The 26,273-nt window shown below is 41.7% G+C and overlaps 1 protein-coding gene across 2 annotated transcripts in view; it reads left to right on the top strand.

The window, feature by feature from the left end:
- The window catches only part of LOC129093216 (RNA binding protein fox-1 homolog 3-like), a 58,913-nt gene that overhangs the window by 16,386 nt on the left and 16,254 nt on the right, over window positions 1–26,273 (top strand). For both annotated transcript variants that reach the window (XM_054601151.1, XM_054601150.1), the window contains exons 3-6: window positions 10,820–10,873; window positions 16,058–16,150; window positions 17,786–17,846; window positions 19,643–19,696. In XM_054601151.1, coding sequence (XP_054457126.1) covers window positions 10,820–10,873; window positions 16,058–16,150; window positions 17,786–17,846; window positions 19,643–19,696 — 262 coding nt within the window. The remainder of the gene's footprint in view (window positions 1–10,819; window positions 10,874–16,057; window positions 16,151–17,785; window positions 17,847–19,642; window positions 19,697–26,273) is intronic.

Below are 26,273 nucleotides of genomic sequence, written 5' to 3'. Positions count from 1 at the left end.
GATTTTTTCGGTTTAATCGATTAATTTGCATTTTGTGAAATGGCTGAACCGAAAAATCGCGATTTAAAAACAGTTCTAGATTAATTTGCTGTACTTCACAATCGCCCCGACAGACTTGATCTGCACCAGTTAAACGGAAAGATGGGTTTTATACAAATAATTTGTGATCAACAACTCACATGTGTGTTCTCTTAGTTACAAGTGTAATTTAATACATAATGATCCAAAACGAGCATGCCTCAAGCCAGAGGCAGTATTTTAAAAAATAATAAAAAATTTCAGTCTTGCTTGTCTTCCTAACATTGTAACATGCCAAAATGCCCTGTTGTCTTCCTCGCGAAAAACCTGTAGACAACTTCCCAGAAAGTTAAAGGGATGTTATTTTGTTTGAGAGTATTTTCATCATAAATTGTATTATCATTATTTATTATTTGTTGTATTTCATTTTACAAGTTTTTCAGGAATGGCCTACAAGATCTTTTTTTTTCAGTTCGCTTGGACCCCTGGATAACTGCTTGCAGTTTTGTGTATTTAAATTTTGCCCTGGTCTTTTTAATTTGTTTAGAGAAAAACAGAAAAAAAAAATCGAGGTTTAAATCGAAAATCGTCCATTAGTTAGAAAAAATTGAGATTTTATTTTTAGGCCAAATCGCCCAGCCCTAGACATACTATACAACTACACAGACACAGACAATAAATACACATACTATACAACTACACAGACACAGACAATAAATACACATACTATACAACTACACAGACAATAAATACACATACTATACAACAAAATAAAGATAGAACAGGAATAAAAATGTACAGTATATCCACATGGGGGGGGCGCCTGGTCAGCATGATGACAGACTGTGGTCTCCGCTGTTGTACAGTCTGATGGCAGTGGGCACAAATGAGCGTCTGAAGCGCTCTGTCCTGCTCTTTGGCAGAATCAGCCGATGGCTGAAAGAGCTGCCCAGCTGCCACAGTTCCTCATGGAGCGGGTGAGAGGGATTGTCCAGGATGGCTCCGAGTTTGGCCTTCATCCTCCTCTCACCCACTGACTCCAGACTGTCCAGCTCCAGACCCACCACAGAGCTGGCTTTCCTCACCAGCTTATTAAGTTTGTTGGCATCTCCAGTCCTGATGCCACCACCCCAGCACGCTACAGCGAAGAAGAGGGCGCTGGCTACCACAGACTGGTAGAATGCCTTGAGCAGTTTATTGCACACATTGAAGGACCTCAGCCTCCTCAGGAAGAACAGCCTGCTCTGTCCTTTCCTGTAGAGGGCGTCAGTGTTGTGTGTCCAGTCCAGTTTATTGTTTATCTGCACCCCAAGGTACTTGTAGGACTCAACCCTCTCACTTCCCCTCCCTGAATGAAAACAGGGACAGGGGGCTTCTGTTCCTCTGGTAGTCCACCACAAGCTCCTTGGTCTTGCTGATGTTGAGCTTCAGGTGGTTGTTGCTGCACCATGTGATGAAGCTCCCAATCAGTCCTCTGTACTCCTCCTCGTTGACCCTGGTGATACATCCAACAATGGAGGAGTCATCGGAAAACTTTTGGAGGTGGCAGGAACCAGAGTTGAAGCGGAAGTCCGAGGTGTAGAGAGTGAAGAGGAACGGTGCCAGTACAGTTCCTTGGGGTGCGCTGGTGTTGCTGATCACAGACTCAGAGACACAGCCATCCACCCTGACGTACTGTGGCCGGCCTGTGAGGTAGTCTGTGATCCAGGAAGTGGTGTCGGGGTGCAGGTTCATCTCCAGCAGCTTCTCTCTCAGTAGGGAGGGCTGGATGGTGTTGAAAGCACTGGAGAAGTCAAAGAACATGACTCTCACAGTGCTTCCCAGCTTCTCCAGGTGAGAGAGGGCCTTGTGTGTCAGGTAGATGATGGAGTCCTCCACCCCGATGTGTGGCAGATAGGCGAACTGTAGTGGGTCCAGGAAAGCTGTAAGCTGGGTCCTCAGGTGCCGCAGAACCAGTCTCTCCAGGGTCTTCATGACATGTGATGTCAGGGCCACAGGTCTGTAGTCATTAAGACCGCTGGGACGACTCTTCTTCGGCACCAGGACAATGCAGGACGTCTTCCAGATTGTGGGCACCTTCTTCAACCTCAGGGAGAGATTGAAGAGGTGCCTGAGAGGAGCTGCCAGCTGTCCAGCACACACTTTCAGCAACCTAGGGCTGATGTCATCAGGTCCACTGGCTTTGCTTATCTGAAGCCTGGAGAGCTGATGCTGTACCTGGATGGTGGTGAAGGTGGGGCTGGGTGGTGAGGGGGTTTGAAGGGAGCTGTGAGCTCCTGGCCGTGGGTGAACAGTTGTAGGGGGGGATGGGGGGAGTGATGGGCTGTCCTGGTCCACATCTGTGGAGATGTTGGTCTGAAGAGGGCTAGTGGGTGAGGGGGGCATCCTCTGGTCCTAACAGTCTGCTGGGAGAGGGGGAGGTGGCAGAGGTGTAGATGGGAGGGGGAGCAGAGACCCCAGCAGAGGTGTGAATGGGGGAAGAGGTGTTAGGTGGAGACCTAGCCTCACTATCGGAGCACACCGGGGTGGGGGTAGTGTCGAACCTATTGAAGAATAGGTTGAGCTCCGATGCGAGTGCTAGGTCACCCTGTACTCCAGATGAAGGCAGACTGCAGCCTGTCATCATTTTCATCCCATTCCACACCTCTTTAGTGTTGTTCTGTCCCATCTTAGCCTCAATCTTCTCCCTGTAGCTGTTCTTAGCCTCTCTCAGCTTTCTCTTCAGCTCCTTCTGAACAGCCCGAAGTTCCCCTCTGTCCTTAGCCATGAAGGCCCTCTTCTTCCTGTTGAGAAGGCCCTTCAACTCTTTGCTGATCCACGGCTTGTTGTTGTGGTAGCAGCGGACCTTCTTTGTTGGCACAATGGTGTCCTCACAGAAGTGAATGTAGTCTGTGATGCAACGAGAGAGGCCCTCGATGTCCTCCCCGTAGTCCTCCTGGAACAGTTCCCAGTTTGTGACCTGAAAACACTCCTGGAGGGTCTCCTCGGCGTCCTCCGACCAAACCTTCACAGTCCTTGTGCTGGCCGCCTGTTGCATAGCCAGTGGCTTGTAGGTGGCCACAAGTTCTATCAGGTTATGGTCAGATTCACCAAGGGGGGGGAGGGCAGAGGAGCTGTAGGCCCCCTTTACATTCACGTAAAAGAGGTCCAGGATCTTGTTCTCTCTCGTTGCAACACTGACATACTGTTTAAAGTTGGTCAGGACAGGAGAGAGGGAGACATGGTTAAAGTCCCCGCTGATCATCATGAGTGAGTTGGGATGTTTAGTCTGAAGCCCCGCTGTAACAGAGTGGATGACGTCACTCGCGCTCCTCGCTGCAGCTGATGGTGGGATGTAAACAACAACAGCAATGGCGTGTGAGTACTCCCGCGGTAGATAGTAGGGTCTCAAACCCACCGCCAGGAGCTCAATGTCGGGAGTGCAGATACACTCCTTCACAGTGACATGGCCGGGATTACACCATTTAGAGTTGACAAAGACGGCAAGACCTCCTCCTCTCTTCTTACCGCTCTGTTTCCCTCTGTCCGCCCGAACCAGCGTGAAGCCGGCTAGTTCGAGCAGACTGTCCGGTATCTTCCCGTGCAGCCATGTCTCCGTGAAGCAGAGCAGACTACACTCCCTGTAGGCCCACTGGTTGCTCACCAATGCTGACAGTTCATCCACTTTGTTAGCGAGGGACCTCACATTCCCCATAATGACCGTGGGGAGAAAAGGTTTAACTCTCCTGTCCCCCTCCATCCTCTCCCGGACCTTCACTCCGGCTCTTTTTCCGCGACGGGGTTGTCTCCATATCGCGTCGGGTATGCGGGCGGAGGGAACGCCGCCTCCGCTCCGGTAGCGCAGAAGCTCGTTGCGGGTGTAGGTCAGCATGATTAAAAGTTCCAGTTGTGTGCAGAGAAAGGGGGAAAAAAACGCTACAACTAAAACGCTGAAGCAGGAACATACAACTACCAAAAAAAAGAAGCCAACAACGAATAAAAATAGTAGAAAAAATACAAAAGTGGCAAAGCTGGTAGAGAGCTGCTGCGACAGGCTGCCGACCTCTGGCGCCATTTTAGTATAACTAATCATTCATAAGGACACAGCGGCATGGACTAGCGGAGCTGGGGATCGAGCCGATGATCTTCTGATTGAAGGACGACCCTGCTGTACCACTGAGCCATAGTCACCCTGCTTTATGGTCTATTTAATCTAAATAGACCATCATTTACTAAATAAACATCATGCTGTATTGAAGAAGAACTGACACTAGAGATTGAGACCATAAACTAATCTTTACAATGTTTACTGAGGGAATACATCAAGAGAGAAATAGAGTCATCATAGACTTCTATACAATCAGACTTGCAATTCTCTCTACTGCTGGCCAGTAGAGAGAGTTTTAAGACACTTCAGCACTTCACTCGGCAGAACCAGAGGTTGTTGCCTTGTGACAATAATTAAGATACTTTTATCCTCACCACACTGCAAAATACAGTATGAAAAAGAAACAAAGCTCTTAGTAATTTACTCAAGTACAGTGCTTAAAAGTGCCCTGTGGAGTTTCCTCACAAACAAACAAAAGTTATGTTTTCATTCAGGGTTTCTCACCAGAACTCACAGGGCCGCATGCAAGATCCACTCGTACAAACAGATTCCTGCTCAAATGTTGTGTGCGAGTGATTTAGGAGAACTTCCTAATATATTTGTGTAGTCCAACCATATCACTATTCATTTACATTGGCTATTGATGCTTTTGTGTAACACTCCAAAAAGCAGGCTACAAAAGGGGGACTTCAATATAGGACATTTCAGACAGGACTCGTAGCCTTGCCCGGTTTATTGGGGCATTCATTATGCTAATTTACATTCTCATGAACTGGTGGCATTCATCACGTTTTTGGTGGTCATTTACACAGTTATCTGAAGTTAGGAGTGTTTGCTGAATCCGACGAGGCTCACTCGTGCAAGCAATCCTTCTGGCCCATTGTGTATTCTTGAGATCTAACAAAAGGGGTGAATGCATTTCTTTCCCCGTAAAACACCCAGCCATATTACTTAAAAGTTTGAAACCTGCTTTGTTTCCATCCATTACTAGCTTGCAGTCTTCTTTATCTCTTAGATAAAGAAGACTGCAAGCTGCATACTTTGGAACATTAGTGCCACTTGAAGATCAGTGGAATAGTTCGACACACCATTTGAAGGAATGTGTATCGCATCATCTGTACGCACAAACAATCAAAACAGGGATCCATTCATAGAAAAAACTGCTGCATGGCACTTCTTGAGGTCTAAATCCACAGGGAGCCTTTAAGTACAATTCTGAGGTATTTGTGTTTTCATTTTCATTTTTTACTACTTTATACACAATACAATTCAGAGGGAAACTGATGAAGAGTTGTAATGTTGCCATGCTGCTCAAAATTTAAAGCATTAGCAATAATGATAATATAATGACTGATAGGTCCCCTTCTGAATGCATAGTATTTTTACATGGCCACTCTATGTTTACTTTAAGCCCCTAAAGCCATTGATTTGAAATCTTAAATATGTCTTTACACCATTAAACATTCATGACTAAATAAACAACAAAAAGTTTTTGGGAAAAGTCATGTAGTAAATAGCATCAATATTAATATTATACAAAGAAACTCAGCTAATCAGGACTTTGTTAGCATGGTTTGATCACATTTGATCAACAGTGGCAGGTCAACACATAAATCTGATCATATGTCTGTATAGTAAATATATGTTTTTCTTTTTTCCTGAATCCCTTTGACAGATACCCCCATATTCCTGCTTTCAACACTGACAGTTTCATTCTGAAAAACACACATCACCGCTGGACATTGCATGCTTTTTTAAAGAATCCAGCTTTCTGTGAGTAAAAAAAAAAAAAAAAGTTCCCTTCATCTGTGAGGGCAACAAGCTGTCTGTAGCTTGCTGAGGCTGATTTACACCTCTGTCTTCTCTGGAAAATAGCTCTAATTTGGACTAATGGAGACAACTGCCTTCACAGGCCAAACACTGAAATAGAGATAGATGAAGGAGAAGAAAGATGGTAGAAAACTACAGTGATTGGTGGAAAGATGTGTACACCATGTACATAACCCCACACTACATACAGTACTGAGTACAATAAATACACTGTCGTGTACACTACATACACTACTGCCTACACTACGTACACTATGGAGTACAGTGTATACACTACTGCCTATATACAAACACTGGTGTACAGTTCATCAAACAAACAAACAACGATCTTTCAACCAGGAGATCACTGATCATTCCCCATGTGAAACGAGAAGTCAGTGTTGATTTTTTTGTCACGTAACTTGCGTACTTCAGTAGCACTTCTGTTGTTATTTTAACCCAAATGATGATCTTTTGTAAAACCTAACTAAGTGGTTTTGTTGCCTAAACCTGTAGTTCCCTGTGAAGATGAAAGTGTTGCTGGTTTTCGTTGAAAAACACACTAAAAATAAGGGGTAGCTTGTTTTTCATTCAAGATTCATATGAACCGTTGTTGACATACGCCACGACATACACACGTTGTCAATACGCCGTACAATATAACGTACGCTACGCCGTAACACTATTATGTCCTGTAAATACACTGCATGCCACTATGCCGTACACTAGATACACTACTGCATACACTATGTACGCTATCCCACAGTACATACACTACTGCATACACTATGTACGCTATCCCACAGTACATACACTACTGCATACACTATGTACACTATCCCACACTACATACACTACTGCATACACTATGTACGCTATCCCACAGTACATACACTACTGCATACACTATGTACGCTATCCCACACTACATACACTACTGCATAGACTATGTACACTATCCCACACTACATACACTACTGTATATACTATGTACACTATCCCACACTACATACACTACTGTATATACTATGTACACTATACCACACTACATACACTACTGCATACACTATGTACACTATCCCGCACTACATACACTACACACACTACTGCATACCATACGTACACTATCCCACACTACATACACTACTGCATACACTATGTGCACTATCCCACACTACATACACTACTGCATACACTATGTACACTATCCCGCACTACATACACTACACACACTACTGCATACCATACGTACACTATCCCACACTACATACACTACTGCATACACTATGTGCACTATCCCACACTACATACACTACTGCATACACTATGTACACAAAATACTACAAGTGTAACTTTCCTGCTATAATTTTTTTATATGGAAAGAGATGTTAGTGTGATCACACCATGGAAGACAAAATCCAGTGAGCAAACTCCATACCACTATATCACCTGTTTGTTTCTTGTTCATCCACTCATTGATCAAGACTATTGAATTTTTGCTAACCAGAGCTGTATTTGTGTGCATAAACGTGTGTGTGTGTGTGTGTGTGTGTGTGTGTGTGTGTGTGTGTGTGTGTGTGTGTGTGTGTGTGTGTGTGTGTGTGTGTGTGTGTGTGTGTGTGTGTGTGTGTGTGTGTGTGTGTGTGTGTGTTGGCCTGCCTTACTACTGGCATGGCTGACAGGGTAATTAGTTCTAATGAAATAACGCAGCCATTGTGGACAACAATTAAGGGTAGCTTTCATCCCTCTCATTAGGCTGAGTGGAGGAGCACTTTCATTTGCCCCGATTCTTAATGATCTGATCCGAAGGACACACCCACTGATTGAATGGATTCTCACACACATGCATGCACATACACAGGGTCGTACATGGCCACACTAGAAATGTTTTAATTCCTTTATTTTTCCTAAAATCAGTAACATTTTCATACAACCTTTTAAAAAAGAGGTCAAGATATTATGATTTTCTTTTTAATACTAGTGGAGTGATTCTGTTTCTTACGTTAAATTGATGGAACATGAAATCTCACCCACATGAAAAAAAAATTCACTCATATCAACAAAATTCAGATTTACACACTAGTTCTCTTAAAAAGATCATGATCTTTCTCCAAAGAGTTTTTGTTGCATAAACCAAACCGGCCATCTGGATGTAAACCTCTGTCTCTGGTGTCAAAGTCCTGCACACCACCTTGTGAGAAAAACTTTAATTCGCTCCAAAAGATATGAACATTATTCAGACAGAGATGGCGATTGTCAAAAGAACATTATTGTTAAAATTATAAATATTAACTAAACAGAATTAGTTGGAGACAAGGGTGATTAATTAGGTCCATCTCAACCTACAGACCTGCAGTAAATCCTTCATCCATGAATGTTCTAATGTTCAGAGTTGAGTTTTGTATTGACTTTACAGTTATTTTGAAGCAACTGATACCAAACCTCTTGGTTGGGTTCAGTAAAACATCATGGTTTGGCTAAGATCAAGTGTGTTTCTTACGTTATTTATCAAAATAAACAATGATTTGAAACCTATTTGTGATACTGCAAAAACACACATAATCAGGAGAAAATATGCTTCCCTAAAAGGGTAATTGACAATGCAGTTTTGTTGTACTGAGGTAATGACATCATGCTGGATCAGAATATGTCCATTTATTCAGCTTTAATGTATAAATAGATTGTGTGTAGTTCTGCAATGTAAAGGTGTAACATCCTGTATGTATATGCAACATGTGTGTTTTGCTAGTGGACATCTTCAGGGCTAGAGCTGTGACCTTGCCTTTGCTCTGCTGCCTGCTCCATGTTTATTTATTTATTGAAATAAACTACTTGATTCAAGGTCTAGTTATGGGGAGCACAAGGCTGAGCATTATCATACTGCCTGGCAAGGTTAGTGCTGCTCAACATAGCCATGAGTTCATCCCAGCTGCTCCAACTGAGCTTTCACTGATGGGGTTCTTTATTTATCACATTTATTCATACTGAAGCTGAAAGTAGTTACTATTTCACACTGATATTAATAAATTCGGAAATCATATACAATACAAATGACCTCATAATTTGTGTCCGTCATGGCTCAAAGAAAGAAAACGAAAAGCAAAACAAAAACAATTTTACGTCATTTATTTTCATTAAGAATAAAAAGGCCCAACTTTGCATAAAAAAATATATATAAATTTATCTTCAAACAAAGAAGAAAATCTTGAATGTAATAATACAGAAATTAAAAAAACACTTAAAAAATATAAACCGCAAGCAATTAAAATACTTTAACAGTTCCTCAGTCAAACTAAAAGACTAGTATCTGAGAGTCACACTGGAAACAGAAAGGGATGAAGGGAAGGAGAAAAAGAGAATGAATAGGAAATCACTTTGACCATAAAAGCCACATTTGAAGAAATTGTCAAGCACACTAAGAAGATAAACGGGCAGGAGTACCGACACAAGAGCAGAGCAATGTACTGTGATGTATCTTAAACACCTTAAAGATGGGCTTTTCTTTAAGGAGGCTAATTGACGCACCTCATACAAGCCCAGTTCAAAACACCCGATCCAGCCCTTCAACATCGATTTTTGGTTATCTATAACATTAGCACATATGGCCTCAAGTGAGCACAAATGTTGCAGAGAAGTTATTTTGCATGCATTTCACATTTAATTAAGATTTATAATTGTACTTGTAAGTTATAGCAGCTTGAGTTTCCTCAATATGCGTTAAAATGAATAGGTCCCAACATTAGATTTATTTAGGGAATAGCATGATGGCAGTGGTAGTAGCGGCATAAAACAAACCCCCATGACGATGTTAGGGTGGATGAGATGGTGATATGTCTCCAGTAGTAGAACTTCTGCTCCCTTCATTTGCTCGTCCAGTCAGAGAGACTGGGGGGAAATTACAGAAAGGTTTTAGAAAAACCGGAGAACCAGAAGCCACCAAACGTTCCACTCCTGCTGGCCGTGTGTGATAAGAGGCCCATACATCAGCCTGATATACTGTACAGTCTAATCCTACTTGATGTTCTTACCATATCTCTACTGTACATTTCATCATATGATGAGGCTAAAAAAAAGAGACTTGTCTGCCCAGTAGCTGCTGGAGTGTTTACCATGTTTAAAAGCCAAAAGGGCCAGGTCTGATCTTATTTAAACAAGCATTCACCACCAACATCAATGTGGTGGAAGGCGTGGCCACGAGCACCAAATCACTCTCTACAGTAGTAAGCCAATTAAAATGAGGCATGGAGCCAATCAAGAGCATTAATAGAATAGAACCTCTAGGCACCAAATGCATGGTTAGACTGGTGAGAGAGGGCTTTGGCAGGTGGTCTGTATCATGAGCAGATAAACAAATGTATGGCTCATCATAAGCCTTGATGGGCTATTCCTTCGCTTCCACCACCAACCCCCCATGTAAAAAACATTTCCTGTTTTAACTGAGAGTGCCTTTGCCTTTTACACTCCAGCTATGCTCTTTTTTTCTTTTTTTTAAGTGGGGAGAGGAAAATCAAGATGATGGCCATCATTAAGATCAGCGGTGCGTACTGAAGCGTTGCGCTGCTATAGCGTCCGCATCCACCACCGTAATGTTCATTAACACCGCATAGCACCAGTCGTCGTCGTCCCCCCACACACACACACACACACACAGACTTTATTGCCACCACAGAGCAAACACAGCATTAAACAGCATTAAGAGTAAATGGATATTTTATTAATCTCATTGTCGGGTGAAGAGGAGTTTGTTAATTCCGAGCATTGACTGCTTTACCTTTTTAGTGTTTTTTTTTTTTAATTCTAGAGTAAGAGAGAACAGCGCAGGTCGCAATGTTCTAATTATTTCCTCCCCCTTCCTTCTTTTCTCCTCGTCCCCCTGCCCTCCTTCTCCCTCCCTGTCGTCCACAGCAATTTGGCAAGATTTTAGACGTGGAGATTATTTTTAACGAGCGAGGCTCCAAGGTAAGTGTGCTTCACCCACACACCCACGCACACACTCACCCACACATAGGCTTTTTCAGCCGGCTATGTTTGTCTTCTGCCCCCCCCTCTTCTCTTGCAGTCCTCCGCTCCTCTCACTGTCTCCACAGCTTTCTTTCCTTCTGTCTAATAGTAATTACCAACCCGAATCAGTGACACTTGCCTGCAGGCAGCTTTTACACTTTACCGGCCTGCCATGCAGTGTGACACACAGTGAATGGCTCACACTTCTCTTAACGCTGGCAGTAGGATTCACACAGTCTGCAAACACCTGGCTGTCTCACCTGTTTAGCTTCTCGACCTATCCCAAGAAGAATAACTAAAAATTATGCAAATATTCTCCTTCCAGGACAGTTTCCATCTGAATAAATATTTTTTTTTTCTCATTTATATCACCAGAAACTGTACTATATTACAACAGTGGTCCGCCCTCTAGCCATGTCATGAAGCTTTGATTCCATCAGCTGTTTGTCAGTTCAAACCTAGCCTAGTAGTAGTGTGTCTTTTTATTAGATGTATTAATGCACCACCACTAGCACTTGTGAAGATATAAGTTGCTACCTGATATCTACACCTACTAACTGATTGCCAGACAAGGCATATTCTCATCTGTTGGTTGATTGATTGACTGACTGACTGACTGACTTTATTCATACAGAGGAATCTCAGAGCCATCTCTGCAGATGAGCCCTGTTTAGAGGAATACACAGATACTAACTGTGACACATAGTTACATTATAAACCCAAGAGTTAAATATAAGCAAAGAATTATTGAAATATCTGAACTGACACCTGAAACAAAGATTGTTTAATAAGGATGTAAAATGGAAGAATTTTAATTATATTTCACAAAAATGTCCTACTGTCCTTATTTTTGGTTTATATTTATTTATTCACTCATTCATTTGTAACACACACACACTTGTCTTTTATTATTTAAATTATTTTTTGTGACATAATTAGTTGTATTCATGATTAAGAGCTTATGGTTTCTTTGTCATTCTTTAAATGAGAAAAAAAAACACAAAATGCAAACGTTATACCAGCAATGACTTAATTACGGTCAGTTTTTTATACTTCCCTGTCACATTAAACTATGTGAATATAGTTTAGCATAAACATATGTTATTGATCAATATGCATGGAGAAATATAAGAAACAATAATGTTACAGCTTGTTTTGATTAGATGGTGCTAACTGATTTAATTCTACATATCCCAGTTTTTTTAATTCAATGACATACAGTTTATTAATGCTAGAAAAAAGGAAGTTACAATCAATCATTTGTATGCAGTAATTACTGGCGATTTTTTCTATATTGATTTAGATTAATATAATAGTCCAACGGATAATCGTGATTTAGCCGGCTCATTAAAGGGTAACACAGAGAAGAATGATTAGCTACCACAATAGAAGTGTTTTCCCCTTAAACAGGTCTTGTTTAAATCCAAACACTAATCATTACCACATGATAAAGAAAAGAAAGCAGACTCTTTGCATTAGAGCAGTGAACATATCTATTTGGAGGATTCATTTTTCTCCCACGTCGCACTTTTAGATATATGTTTTATCTGCTCCCCCTCTCAAGGGCAGGCCCATGTGTTATTTATGCCCAGAGAAAGGCAGTGAATCCTGTATATGCATAAGTGATCACATCGCCGGCTGCTGGTTGCATATATTATCTGCCGAAGCAATTACAGGGCAACGACTGGCCCGGGATATGTAAACTGATAGAACTGGCCGCTTGTCCAACAAGTGTGTCTGCCGGGCATATTAACTGGAGTTCATCCTCTGCCTCCACACCATAACTCAACAAAGACAAAGCAGGCCATGAGCAGTGAGAGCACGGACCACACTTTCAGGGAGCACTGTAAGGGGAGCAAAGGCGAGACCAGCTTAGAACATTTAGACCAGGTTAGATAATGAAATTGATAAAGTATTGCACCAGAACACTGGTACCGTACAGACCAAAAATTGGCGACCACCAAGGCCTAGTGTTGACTCATGAGGACTTTTCCTTTAGAGAGAAAATATACAATTTTCATTTTTAAGAAAGTCCTGCCATTTACCTTCCTCAGTCTGGACGCTCAAAATGTCTGGCAGTGAGGTATGGCAGATAGGTGAAGGCTGGCAGGAACAAGACTTAAAATAACTGATATCCATCAGCCTCCACACAAACAAATCACAATTACCTGAAGTCTTCTAATGACTTGGCCAAATTTTGTTTCCTTGAGTGGCCATACAGTATCATTTTTCCGAAGGGAATGATATGTTCCAATTTATTTTACATACAAATTATGATTGTTGTATTTCTCTTTCATAAAAGCAGCATGCTTAGAACATGTCAGAGACTTTAAGTGACTTGACATTGTATTAACATATCATAAGATACTCCTATGGTATTTATTTGTTTGTCATCTATGTTTTATAGCTTGTAACCTGAGTAAATGATATATTCAGAGATACGGGGAGAGTATGGTTGAATATTCATAACAAAGCCAGTTCAGGATTGACACGCAGCCAGACCTTGTAGCATTATCTGTCAAAACTAAACCACTGATAAACTAAAAGCCTGGGTGTCTTTTGGAGCCATCATCTTTCTGTTAGAAGAACTACGCTTCCACTTCAGCCTCAACAGCCAGTCTTAGCAGCTGCCACTTGAACACCCATTTTGATTGGTATGAGCCGATTGAATTGGTGTTATCAGAGGTTATCACTGCCACTCTTACACTTTGGATGGGCCAAACTGCACCTGCTACTTTGTGAAAGAGAAAGTGAAACAAAACAACCTTAGGTTCAGGCAACGAAGCTACTTGGTTAGGTTTGGGAAAAGATCATGGTTTGTTTTAAATTAAGTAGCCGACGTGGGTTACGTAACTTTGGCACGTGGTGTTTTCTATCACACGGGACACAAACAGCAGTCTCTTGAGTCAAAGTCCAGTGTTTGTTTGACCCATGCATCCATCCAACTTGACCTCCTCTCTGCATAGCTTTGTGGCTCTTTAACCTGTTACTTGACTTTTGCTCCCATCACAATTACTACGGCCACAAGAGGTCAGTGTTTGTATCTGTGATCAGCCATGGGAATGATGATGAATGATCATAACGGTTTTCTGGAGCTACAAGTAGGCCCCTTCTAACCCATATCTATGAGGCTGATAACCACCAACGACCCCCACTGGTCACACTGGAGTTGGACGACAACATTTTGTTTTGTTTCTCAACAATTTGCATTGTGCTTGCAGTGCCAGACTTCAGATCAAATTTGTGTATCTTAGCAATACAGAAAATATCTCTTCCTAATACTCTCTTTGTCATAATTGTCATACGTGCAATCCTCTTAAATTGATCAAATTGCGATTGATAGATAAACCATGATCCCTACCTCCTAACCAAGAAGTTTTGTCCCTGAACCGAACAAAACTTGTTTCCTGTTTCTATAGTATCTCTGATTATCTACTGCTTATGTTTCTTGACCCCTTAAAACCTATTTTTATTGCTGTCCCTGTGTTCTGACATCTCACTAATTAACCTTGTGAGTACATTGATATGGTAACTGATAGAGCCGATGGACGGAGCACTAACAAATAAAACCAAGTTGTAATTAACAGTTTTCTTTTAAACATTTTGGTGGCAAATCAGGAAAGTCCATGTGAATTTTGAGGAGAAAATGAAAGACTGACAAAAATGCTGTTTAGTTCGAAGGACTCATTCCAAAACTATTAAAAAGCATATGGAGTGCTGCAGGAATGAGTTGTAAAACCTGACTTTTTCTTGCAAGTCCGGTTGCCTTGTCTCGAAATAAATGTTTGGTTAGAGGTCTGAAATAAGTTCTATGTTTAACACACGCTTAAAAAAAATTACATTTTGTTCTACGACATTAAATAGGTCAGTAAATACACTTCTCATGAATTTTTTGAAGTTTTAAATGTCTCCAAAAAGGCCGTTGCCAACAAGTGGCTAAATGAGACTGTTTGATTGCATACACGCTTCAAAAATCATAAAAGTCCCCACTTTTATGAAGGGGATCTTGCTGAATAAAACCTGTAAGTATCCAGTATTTTGTTCACTACGGACCTTATTTACTGTATATTCCAAAATCCAAGTAAGTATCCCAATGGCTTTTAGTTGAGGCAACCAGTGTGATGCTAACTTCCTGGTTGGCCTACAGAAAAACTTTATCCCTGCAGCACTCTATACTGTACAAGTGATGACCATGACAGTAGGCTATACAAAGAAGATAACTGAATGTTTGTTTTATGTTTCCATAGGATTAAGTGTGATTAAACAGTTCCCCACAGCTCTTATATGTCTCTTTGCAAGTTCCTGATAAAGTTCAACAACACTGATCGGGTAGAATGGAACATTTAACACACAGGCAGTAATCAATGAGAGCAGAGAGGATTCTGACTCTGTACCGGCTTTAAGCTCATTGACATGGACAGATGAGTCTTTTGCGGCTTAGGCTCCCGAGGCATGTGTTAACGCATATGGGCTGTTTGAGTGAGCTGCATCTCCAGGCCCAGCCTGGGACACAGACAGGGTCTCATGAGCGAGCTGCGTCCCGGGGCTCAGAGAGTCACGGCTGACTGATGCTGTGGAGATTGTAATTGTATGGCACTTATCTGCTCTCCCACAGGGGCCTCTGCACACAAGCAGAGCACAGCAAACACACACACACACACACACACACAACCATATGCACATCCAAAACTGCTAAGTCAATTAGGTCCAGTTGTATCTGTGAATGCATGTGCAGCAGAGTCCGGGATGGATCGGAGAATAGAAACACACACGCACGCACACGCACACACACACACACACACACACACACACACACACACACACACACACACACACACACACACACACACATACAGGGATGAGGTGGTCATTTAAGTGTAATCAGAGCTCTTGTCTGTGGTTCGATGTCCTGTGTCCCCAGCTGTCCTCACTGTAACTCCAGCTCTGTTTCTCATGTTTGTCTTAGCAGCCTGACGTCTCTCTGGCCTCTGCTTCTAAATCTAGACTTCCTCCTGACCAGCAGTGCTCTCATCTCTGCTTTGTGTCTTTTTTCTCCTCTCCTCCTTCCCCCATTTCTTTCACCATTTTCTTTCTTCCCTCTGTCGCTTTTGTTTTTTCAACCCCACCTCCTGGTCGCTGCAGGGCTTTGGGTTTGTAACATTTGAAACAAGTGCAGATGCTGACCGTGCACGGGAGAAACTAAATGGTACAATCGTAGAGGGACGCAAAATAGAGGTGCCTTCCTTTTCCTGTCCCTCCTTATCTCTTCCCCCCTCCCTCTGATTTTTGTACTCCTCCCCGACTTTTTAGTCCCTTTCTCTGCCTGCCTGACAATTCTTGCAATACTCCCTCCCCTCTCTCCCTCCATCCATTTCCTCTCTCCTGCCTGCTGCACCTTGAACGCTGCATGCTGAACCCTGATCCGTAAGTGTGTGTGGCAAAGAGAAAGACAGACCTATTCAGTGTGTTAGTGTGTTGCATTATTTTGTTTTTATTACACAAATGGTGGATTCTACTTAGCTCATAATGGATTGTGTCATGTGTGTCTGCGTATGTGGCATGTGCATGGGGTCACAGTGGTTTGGATTTGAGTTAGAAACCCACTTATTAAAAATAAGGCCTTTCCAAATGGTGATCAGTGATCTGCCAGTGAGCCCTCAAACCTTAGCAGCTAGTTTTGAACTTTATGCCACCATCCTCTCACATGGAAAGTGATCTTTCCATCTGTCTGCTCATTCTTTTTTCCTGTTTCCATTTTAACTTAACAGGGTTCATCTCATAGAAGAACCTTTAGGATGTTTCAAATCATAATATGTTTTACTGGATTTACCTAACTTTTCACATCTCTTAGAAATTATGTTTATATACTTCCACTACTATGTTTTCCTGTTAACATTAAGGAATTAATGTTAACACAGCCTGGTTCCCAAAAGAGTTATTTTGTTGCAGACCGTGTGGATGGTGTGTGCACAAAACTTTGATTTTGGTTAATGAGAGATCATGTTAACATGTGGGGACTTTTTGACCAAATTTGAGTGATATGGTATTTCCAGAGCGAACAATGTTGGAAAACAAGACTTGGCAAATATGTTGAATTGTTTCTTCATTAAGTAAAAAAATATGTAAATCATGATGGCATAATATTTACTCCAAACATATTTGCTGTTGCAATATATATATATATATATATATATATATATATATATATATATATATATATATATATATTATATTCAGTTTAGTCAAGATTAAAGGCATTTATATGATGCAAAGATGCATGCAGATCAACCTGCAAGGAGGTGTGGTAAAAAAAAAGAGCTGTGAGCTCTTATTGTGAAATGTTTAATAAATAATAAAAGCTGTATGTCCAACTTTTGTGAAGATGTTTTCCATCATAGTAAGCCAGATCCAGGAGACACAGCACTCACAAGTATCCAAGTTTCCACCTCGAGCCCAGATATCTTTTCACCTGCAAATCAGCCAGATGTGGCTCACTGTGGTGTGCAGCACAATGCTTAGACAGTTAGGGGATATCCAGCAGTGTGCAGTGAAGTCCAGCTGTGTGTGTATCAGAGTAGACAGGATTCATGACACTTTTTGGATAGAAATTACACTACAAAACTGGACATCATTTTTCAAGACATTCAATTGAAATATTTTGTAACTTGTCAGCGTTTTGTGTTCCAACATCAGACCTATGACTCATTGCATGTCACCTCACTTGCTGAAAAAGATGAAATAGCAGCATGGCATGGAAAGTGGTTGTGATTCGGATAATCCACAATATGCACGTTATTTTTCCTTGTTTGTGTGTGTGTGTGTGTTTCTGTGTATCTACTCTCACACTAACCTCTATCTGTCTGCTGCCAGGTCAACAATGCAACAGCCAGAGTAATGACCAACAAAAAGGTGGCAAACCCTTATACAAACGGTAAGATTACAGCTTTGTTCCATCCCTTCTGATAGCTGCCTTCCTTTTCTTCTCCTTCTTCTCCTTCTGTTTCCCCCACTCTCCAGTTTTCTTGCCCATCATCTCATTCCAGTGCCAGTATCAGACCTGGCTATGTTACAGAGCAAAAGATCGCATGGTCGCGTAAAAGGAGTACATGATTATGATCCAATTTTACCCGTTGAACTTGGACTTTGAATGGAAAATAAACCAAAAACTACAAACGGAAGTCAGGCAGCAGATTCTGCCTTCATACAAAAAGAGTTGTTTACATTTGAATAATGGAATCAATATTTGCCAAAGACGCAGTCGATTTGGTTTGAAATATCATGCAAATAGCAAAGTTAAATCTGTTCTTACTTGGCAGGGATAAAAGGAAATGGGCAGCAGGGAAGAGGACGAATGGACATGGAGGGGGGGATTTGGTATGTCTAAATGAATAGAGCCAATAAAATAACCAGGAGCCACTGGTAAAGAGGGAGAGAAGGCCTTCAGGGTGTGTTTCTATTCTATCCTCCATCTCTCTTATAGAGCATCAGGCATGTGGATGGAATGAAAGAGTGCAGGAGGGAGAGAGCAGAAGCTGCAAAGGGGGGGTCAGCATCTCTCTACCACATCCACACACAAACAGACGGACACATACCTCCACCCTTTTTGAGTGTGCAGAGAAAGAGAGAATGAGCCCTGAAGAGTTTTCTGTTCGTAACTGCTGTCAGGCCACACACACACACACACACCGATACACATATCCCCTCCCAACTCGTCTCTCTCTCTCTCTCTCTCTCTCTTCCAATTCTGGTCAATCTGCTTTATTCGGCTCAGCGTTGGTTGTGCTGACTGTTGCCAAACACAAAAATATGACTGAATAAAAATAGACAAGAAGAACAGTACACAAGAACCATTTCCTATGACTGCACATTTATGAGTGTGTGAGGTAATCATAATAATAACAAGAAGAAGAGGAGGAGGAGGAGGAGGAGAAGAAGAAGAAGAAGAAGAAGAATCCCCAGTTCCAAATATTTAAAATAAGGAAAACAAGATGACACAATATTTCAATATTTAAAGATACAAGAGGATTTCTTATCATTGTCATAATATTGTTTCAGTTGCAACTTAGTCAGTTGCCAGATCATCAGTAAATATACATATATCAGATAAAGGAAGAGAACATATTAAGTTATTAATATCAATATATCATATTTAAATGTTAAAGGTAAATATGGTGGGATGTGAACTGGAAATATGGTCATATAAATACATATGGACCTGTGGAATAATGTAAACTTGTCCTGTAAATACAGTTACAGTCAAGATTTGCATTGTAAAAGTGCTGCACTCCCTCTATTGTCATTGTCAGTGAGCAACAAACCAACCAATGGTGAGGCGACTAACTGCTAAACAACCAGCTGGCTCCATGTCAGACATATGACGTTACATTTGATGTTTGATTTTTGTTTTAATGCAAACCGACTGCACACTGGTGAACCGGAAAGTCAATAGTCTCCTAAATGTTAAATATTATATGGAAAGACAATGATATAACAAGTGATGTGACATGTTGAAGACATAAAGTGTGATGCTCAGTTGGATGGACGCATGCAGCAGTAAAGACTAATATTGTCATAGCTTGTATACTAAAAGGGAAAAAATAATAAGATAGGGATTCTGTAGAAAGGGGTTTATTTTGGAACGGTTTATTTTGGACAGAAACAAGTTCATGCGGCAATGCTAACATTCACCCTGGTGTATGTGCGTGTGTTTGTGTGTCTCCTGTGCAGGCTGGAAGCTGAATCCAGTGGTTGGAGCGGTATATGGCCCTGAATTTTATGCAGGTAAAGAATCACACAGCTCTGTAAAGAAAAATGCATGGCAGAACAAATACTGAAATGTAGAATCCTTATTTATACTGCTCTGTGTTCTTTTTTCATCTTTATTTGCTCCACTTTGTCTTCCCTCCGTGTGTTGTATGAAAGACAGAGACTACACATTTACATGTTATGTGTGTGCAGTTTGAAGTGGCAGCTTGGTTTCATTTGGTAGAAGTGCTGAGACCGCCCGCTCCCCTTAACCGCTCTACTTTCTGCTCATTAGTCTGAAATCTGTTCGTTCCCAGACAGCTTTACAGCTCTCCTCTAAATAACCACCCTGACAGAGAGAGGCCATCCATCTCTTTTATTTCTCCTTCCCTCTTCCCCTGCTTCTGCCTCAATCCCACCATCTATCCCTCCATCCATCCAACCAAACAGCCACCTCAGACGACCTCCACACCCTCTATCACAGTTTACCATGCTCCGCTGCCTGTGGGTCTATCCTGTGTGTGTGTGTGTGTGTGTGTGTGTGTGTGTGTGTGTGTGTGTGTGTGTGTGTGTGTGTGTGTGTGTGTGTGTGTGTGTGTGTGTGTGTGTGTGTGTGTGTGTGCGTGTAGGTGCGTGTGTGTTTGTGTGTAGGTGCGTGTGTGTTTGTGTGTGTGTGATGAAGGTTTATGTTAAGATCAGTATTTATATGGAATGTCTTATAAGGTGCAAACAAAACAAAAATAGCTCCGACAGCATATTCATTTTTAACACTACTGGCCGTGTCCCACTAGCTAGTCCAACACTAGTCTAACTAACTACATTAATTAATTAATATCCTCCTAAACCTAAACTTCTTCAACAGTCAGTGGCACCTTAATGCTTGCCGGGGCCATAAGTCCATGAGCATGAGATATGTTTAAATATACATATTATAAATTAGCATCTTATTTATGTGCACCACCGCCGCCATTAAAAACATTGGGCCAGGAAAGTCACAGAGGTTTGCCGTGCATGGCTATGATAGTCGATGCCTGATAGGAAATTCATTATAAACTCGATAGTACGGCTTATTGTTTATAAATAAGTATGCTTAAGTGGTGAAGTCACTATCAAACCTGACAGTTCATACACAAATGAGGGTTAAGTGGGTTGCAAAACAAAGTCACTAGAACAGCTACACAGTGACATTAGCATGATCAGCACCATGGACAGCAGCATACATCCAACAAGCTAAGCAAACAACTACCACTTATGGGACATTTTATTCTGCTCTCTCACACATCTGCTACTTTATATTGACACTGAAGATAAAAACAATATTTTAACCACCTTCAATTGTGACCTTCTTAGTTACACTTACCAGGAGAAAGCACTAGCTGAGCAATAGTGAGACGATAGCTGTTTGTTTACCATTTTCTTCTGCTTCTGATGTTTGCAGGTTTCTAATTTAAAGGCAGATCTTCTCACTATACACACAGGCTTTTAGACAAGCTCTGTTAAGTGACATTTACTATCTATCGCATTCCAGAAGGAGAAGGGTGCTGAATTTATGTTGTCATGGCATATTGTAAGGGGACTTTTCAAGTCTTTTAGCGACCACACAAAGCATTCACTCTCACATTGGTGTGTGAATTATTTGTTCCGTATCTTGCCCTTGCCTGGGATTGAGCCACAAACCTTCTGATAAGTGGACGACCCGCTCTACTTCCTGAGTCAGAGCACAGTTTGCATGGCATCACGTCCCTCACCCAAAGTTACTTGATCATACTTGCTTTGGAAAGGAAAAGCAACCCTGCCTGTATCGTGTCTGCTTTCTACATTTTTCTATTTGTCCATACCTTCTTCTCCTTGAATGAATCCTTTGTGCGGCTCATGTCTACCGGCATTCATTCACGCATACGATTCCCAGTGCAGATAATATCCACGCCTCCACCCTGCATGCCTTCCTGCATTCCACCAGGCTTTCCTAATTCTCTCTCCCTCCACTCTTTCATATGAAAAATGAAAAATTCCCACCTGTAAGTGAAAGTGCGTGGGCTTGGGATTTCTTCTGGAATAATTATGAGTGCATTTAATCTAGTTTGGGGAGGGAGTAGAGCAGGATGTAAAGGGGGATGTAAGGGCGATTAATCACCCTTTATCAGACGGCTTTCCCAGCACCCATCAGCTGAATCGGCCTCCATAAATCCTGGCCAGCTGACAGTGCACTCCATCTCCATTGCCGGGCTCGGCTACAGGTTTATTGTGCGCAAATCCCATTCAGAAGAATGACGGATGACCCCCATATGAATACACGCCCATGCTCACACACTCACATGCAAGAAGGTAACCATAGATGTACAGTGTGTCTGGTGCATTCACGCTGAAGCTATGCACCAGAACAAGCAGACACTCAAAGTTGCACATGGCTACGGTCTCAGACTTCAACACAAACGGATCCTATAGATTCTTAAATAAAAGACAAAGCTTTCAAATTACCTATTTTGATTGTCATGAGCAGGTAAAATGAACGTTCTCAGAGGCTATCACTGCCATTCTAATGTTTCAGATGGGTCAAACTGTACCAACCATATTGTGAAAGTGAAAGTGAGACTTAATGCTGTTGATTTAGACGCAACAACTTAAGTTTAGCCAACAAAAATACTTGGTTAGTTTTAGGAAAAGGTCGTAGTTTGTGTTATGATGTTTAAATAATTACCAGTTCATTTAGATGAACATATATATGGTAAGACAAGTCAGCATGTAGAGATTTGGTTTCAAACGGGACACAAACAGTGCTCTACTGGGTCATAGTCCTGTGTTTGTTTGTCCCCAACGGCCACTGCAGATGGACTTTGTCACTGTTTATTCTAAATCACTTTACTTTCTGCTTGTTCTCTTCTTAATTAGTATGGCCAGAGGAGGTCGATGTTGTCTTGTATTGATATCGGTGATCAAACATGTGAATAGATGATAGGGTAGGTAGGCAGGTAGGCAGGCAGGCAGGGCATCCAATCACTTTATTGGGGCTGAATGTTATGTTTGGACAGGCTTATCACAGTACTGCTACAGCCACAGATTTTTATCTTTTCAGTACGCGGAGTCGGTTTATTTAAATTCAATGATTGCTGTCGGGATGTAAAGAGAATTTCAACAAAAATGAAGAATGTTTTGAAGAAGATTACCAACCCTTGCTTCAGCATGTCAAAATGAGGTCAGAGTGTTAGAATTGTGCTACCTGCTGCATGTAGATGTGATTTACAGTAACCAGTTAACTACGGTGCATGCCAACACATTCTACGGTCTCCTGCCATAACCTGATTTCCCTGTCAGCTGATTTAAGAAAATTATAAGAAAAGTGTAATACAAAATATCATGTTTGAAAATGTAAAATGTGCCTGGATTACGTTAGCAAAGTGGACAGTGGGCCTGTAAAGCACAATACTGTGGTAGGCTACTGTGAAAGATTGTTGTTTCTGTTGACTCTTTGAGTCAAATGTTTTCTCATGCTTCAGTCGCTGTTGACATGTCTACCTGATCCCACTCTGCCTATACACAAGCTGCTACCTTAACAGCTGTGAGTTTGTTGTTTACGTTCATATTTATTATTTTGGGGGAGTGGCTTGGGAGGGAGGCCTGAAGGGACTAACTGTCAGGGTTGAGGATTTGGTTACTCTCTCACTACATAAAACAAGAAACCCTACCATTAACATACAATCAATTAATGACAACATGGGAAATCAGAAAAAAAGGCCTATCTCTACTACGGGTCTTCCTTTAATAAAGGCCTGTCAGGTAAATAAGTGTTCGAGCACAAGACAACCAAACATCTACACGCACACGCACACACACACACACACACACACACACACACACACACACACACACACACACACACACACACACACACACACACACACACACACACCTCTTTCTCTTTCTGTGATGCACACACACCTCATATAGGCCTAGGCTTTTATGCAAACTGTGATCAAAACACATTAGAGGAAGTCTGGTCTCCATTCGCATCAGAGTTGCATACCATGTCGTGTGTGTGTGCGTGCGTGCGTGCGTGCGTGCGTGTGTGCATGTGGGCGGGCATACGGTGTGCGTGTGTTTGTGTGTGTGTGCGTGAGTATACGTGTGTGCATGTGTGTGTGAGTAAAATAGACTGCGTGGGCATGAAGGACAATGAGGAAAATGTAATACTGATTGATTGACTGTGTCCTAGACTGAGTATATGCAAAGCAGGACAAATGTATGTGTATGTGTGGGGGTGGTGTGTGTGTGTGTGTGTGTGTGTGTGTGTGTGTGTGTGTGTGTGTGTGCGTGTGCGTGTGCAGGGCTTGGTGGAGCAGCTCTCCCTAGAACACAACAAATAAGATTAAAATGCAAAATGCAGGCAGGGAAGTAACAAGGCAAGCGGCTCGGGCCTTTTTAACATATGCGGGAGAATTTGCAAGTTGGAAAGGCGACATCAGATCAACTCTGGGCTTTGTCATATCGGCACACCGTCATTGGTCCAAGGCCGGCCGAGATCACTGTCAGCTCTATACCCTGCCTTTTGAAACTGGTGTCTTAATAGCAAACAACCCATCTAGCCTTGCTTTTCTTTATGATTGGCGTTTCATTATATTGTTGTTACATGCATAGTGTATATTCAAAAAATATATTTTTTCCTTATTCACAGGAAGTTATGTTTAGGTAACAAATCCACTTATTTAGGTTTAGGAACACAGTGTGGTTGACATGAGTTAACAGACTTATGAGACTAGCGAGTGATATGACAAAATGTCAATGTTTACTTTTTGCCTGTGACACAGACAGCTGCCTCCGGGATTAAAGTCCTGTGTTTGTACTACGCCAGTTGTTCTGAGCCAGTAATCATGACTCGAGTGTGTTTGCACTGGAGTTAGTTGAAAGCCGGTTATTTATGTGCGTTGATCTCAGACGCCAAGACCGCTGACCAGGCTGCTCCATCCAACAAAAAGGAAAAAGGAAAAGAAAAAACGTTTAATGAAATCTTAAGTAAAGAGGTAAAAAATGAAACACCAAAGTATGGTTTACATTTTGTACTACCTTGTCATTTGCAAGTGCCTTCATCATTTCAAGTGTTGATTGTAGAAAGAAATGTTACCGCTTTGATAAATGTATTGATACTTGAATGGAATCTGTCTTCCCATAGACACTAGTCACAGTAGCATTTTTGAAATTCTGTAAATGCTATGATGGAAATGTAAACTGTATCCATGAAATGAGATACCGATATGTTTTGAACAAAAGATCAATGTTGCCCCCATTGATCAGTTCAGCCCTAGTTTAAATATGAATATTATAAAAGCGGCGGATTCTGGATGCAGTTAAAGTTTATATTGTTACATAAAAAAAAAACAAAGATTTTTGCTTGAATACTTCAGAATGTTAGAGCCTTGTCCCATCCAAATGAATCAGATGCGTCATTTGAAATCCCTTCAACTCTGGATGAGTGTGATCTTTATGGAGAACTATTCCTGTAAAATTGCTTTTAAATTCGCTTCCCTCATCGACATTAAGGGCTGCCTTTCTACAGGCTCTGCATCCATTTCTGAAGTTCCTCAACTTTTATTGCCACTCATTCTGCCACTCCAGCTGATGTGATCATTGTCAGATTTAAGTGTATGTGCTTACTGCAAACAAATGTGATTCATTCAAATATCTCTCAACCTCTCAATCTCTCAATTTTTAGAGGGTTGATTTAAAGACCAATTAGCTAGATGCACAATGATGAAGCCTTGTGTTCTGTCACTGTCCTGGTATTGAGGGCTGACGCAATAAACACAGTGGTGTGCCCCCTCACCCCACACATACACACATCACATCACATCACATATTACTAAATCACTCGTATTAGTCGTTTTTCTAAAAAACACAATTTAATTTACTTACTTATGATCTAATCGTTAGTGACCCCAGCTCACATCACAACTTATTCTCATACGCTGCATTAACAGACAAGACGTGCATGTGTGTGCGTGTGGGGCCCGTGTAGTATTTCATGCATGTGTGTATAAGCGGATGTTGTTGTTTGTTTGTTTTATGGGCCTGCTGGCTGTCAGGAGGCCCTGCCATGATTCATGGGTTATTACAGCACTGCTGTAGCATGCACAAGCCATAGCTCATCATCAGATCGCACTCATATACGTCACACCACCAACAACATGCACATACACAAGTCTTCATGCTCACTCATATGCATATGCACACAAGCAGCCAACTGCTGGCACAAACACAAACACACACACACACACACACACACACACACACACACACACACACACACACGCACACACAAAGGAAATGAATATATGGATGTCTGATATTAAGAAAGTGAGGTGGGGGCAACTTGGGGAAAATTATCTTTTGCTCAGGATATATCACCAATGGACTGCTTGCTGGCTGTGTGGCATATTAATGCTGTGTGAGTAGTTAGAGTAGGAAGAGGCAGACACAGAAGAGGGCAGAGGATCTCCATCACCCGACAGAGAGAGAGAGACAGATGGATTGGGGGGGGGGAGAGAGAGACAGACTGTTTCTGTCCCTGAGCACTTACAGTGGAGCATGTAGTGTTGTTCTCTGCTGCTGCAGACAGTAGGTG

This window comes from Anoplopoma fimbria, chromosome 7 (genome assembly GCF_027596085.1).
Source record: "Anoplopoma fimbria isolate UVic2021 breed Golden Eagle Sablefish chromosome 7, Afim_UVic_2022, whole genome shotgun sequence".
NCBI classification, from domain to species: Eukaryota; Metazoa; Chordata; class Actinopteri; order Perciformes; family Anoplopomatidae; genus Anoplopoma; species Anoplopoma fimbria.
Note: the sequence above shows the minus strand (reverse complement) of the source record. Positions and strands in the feature narration are given on the sequence as shown.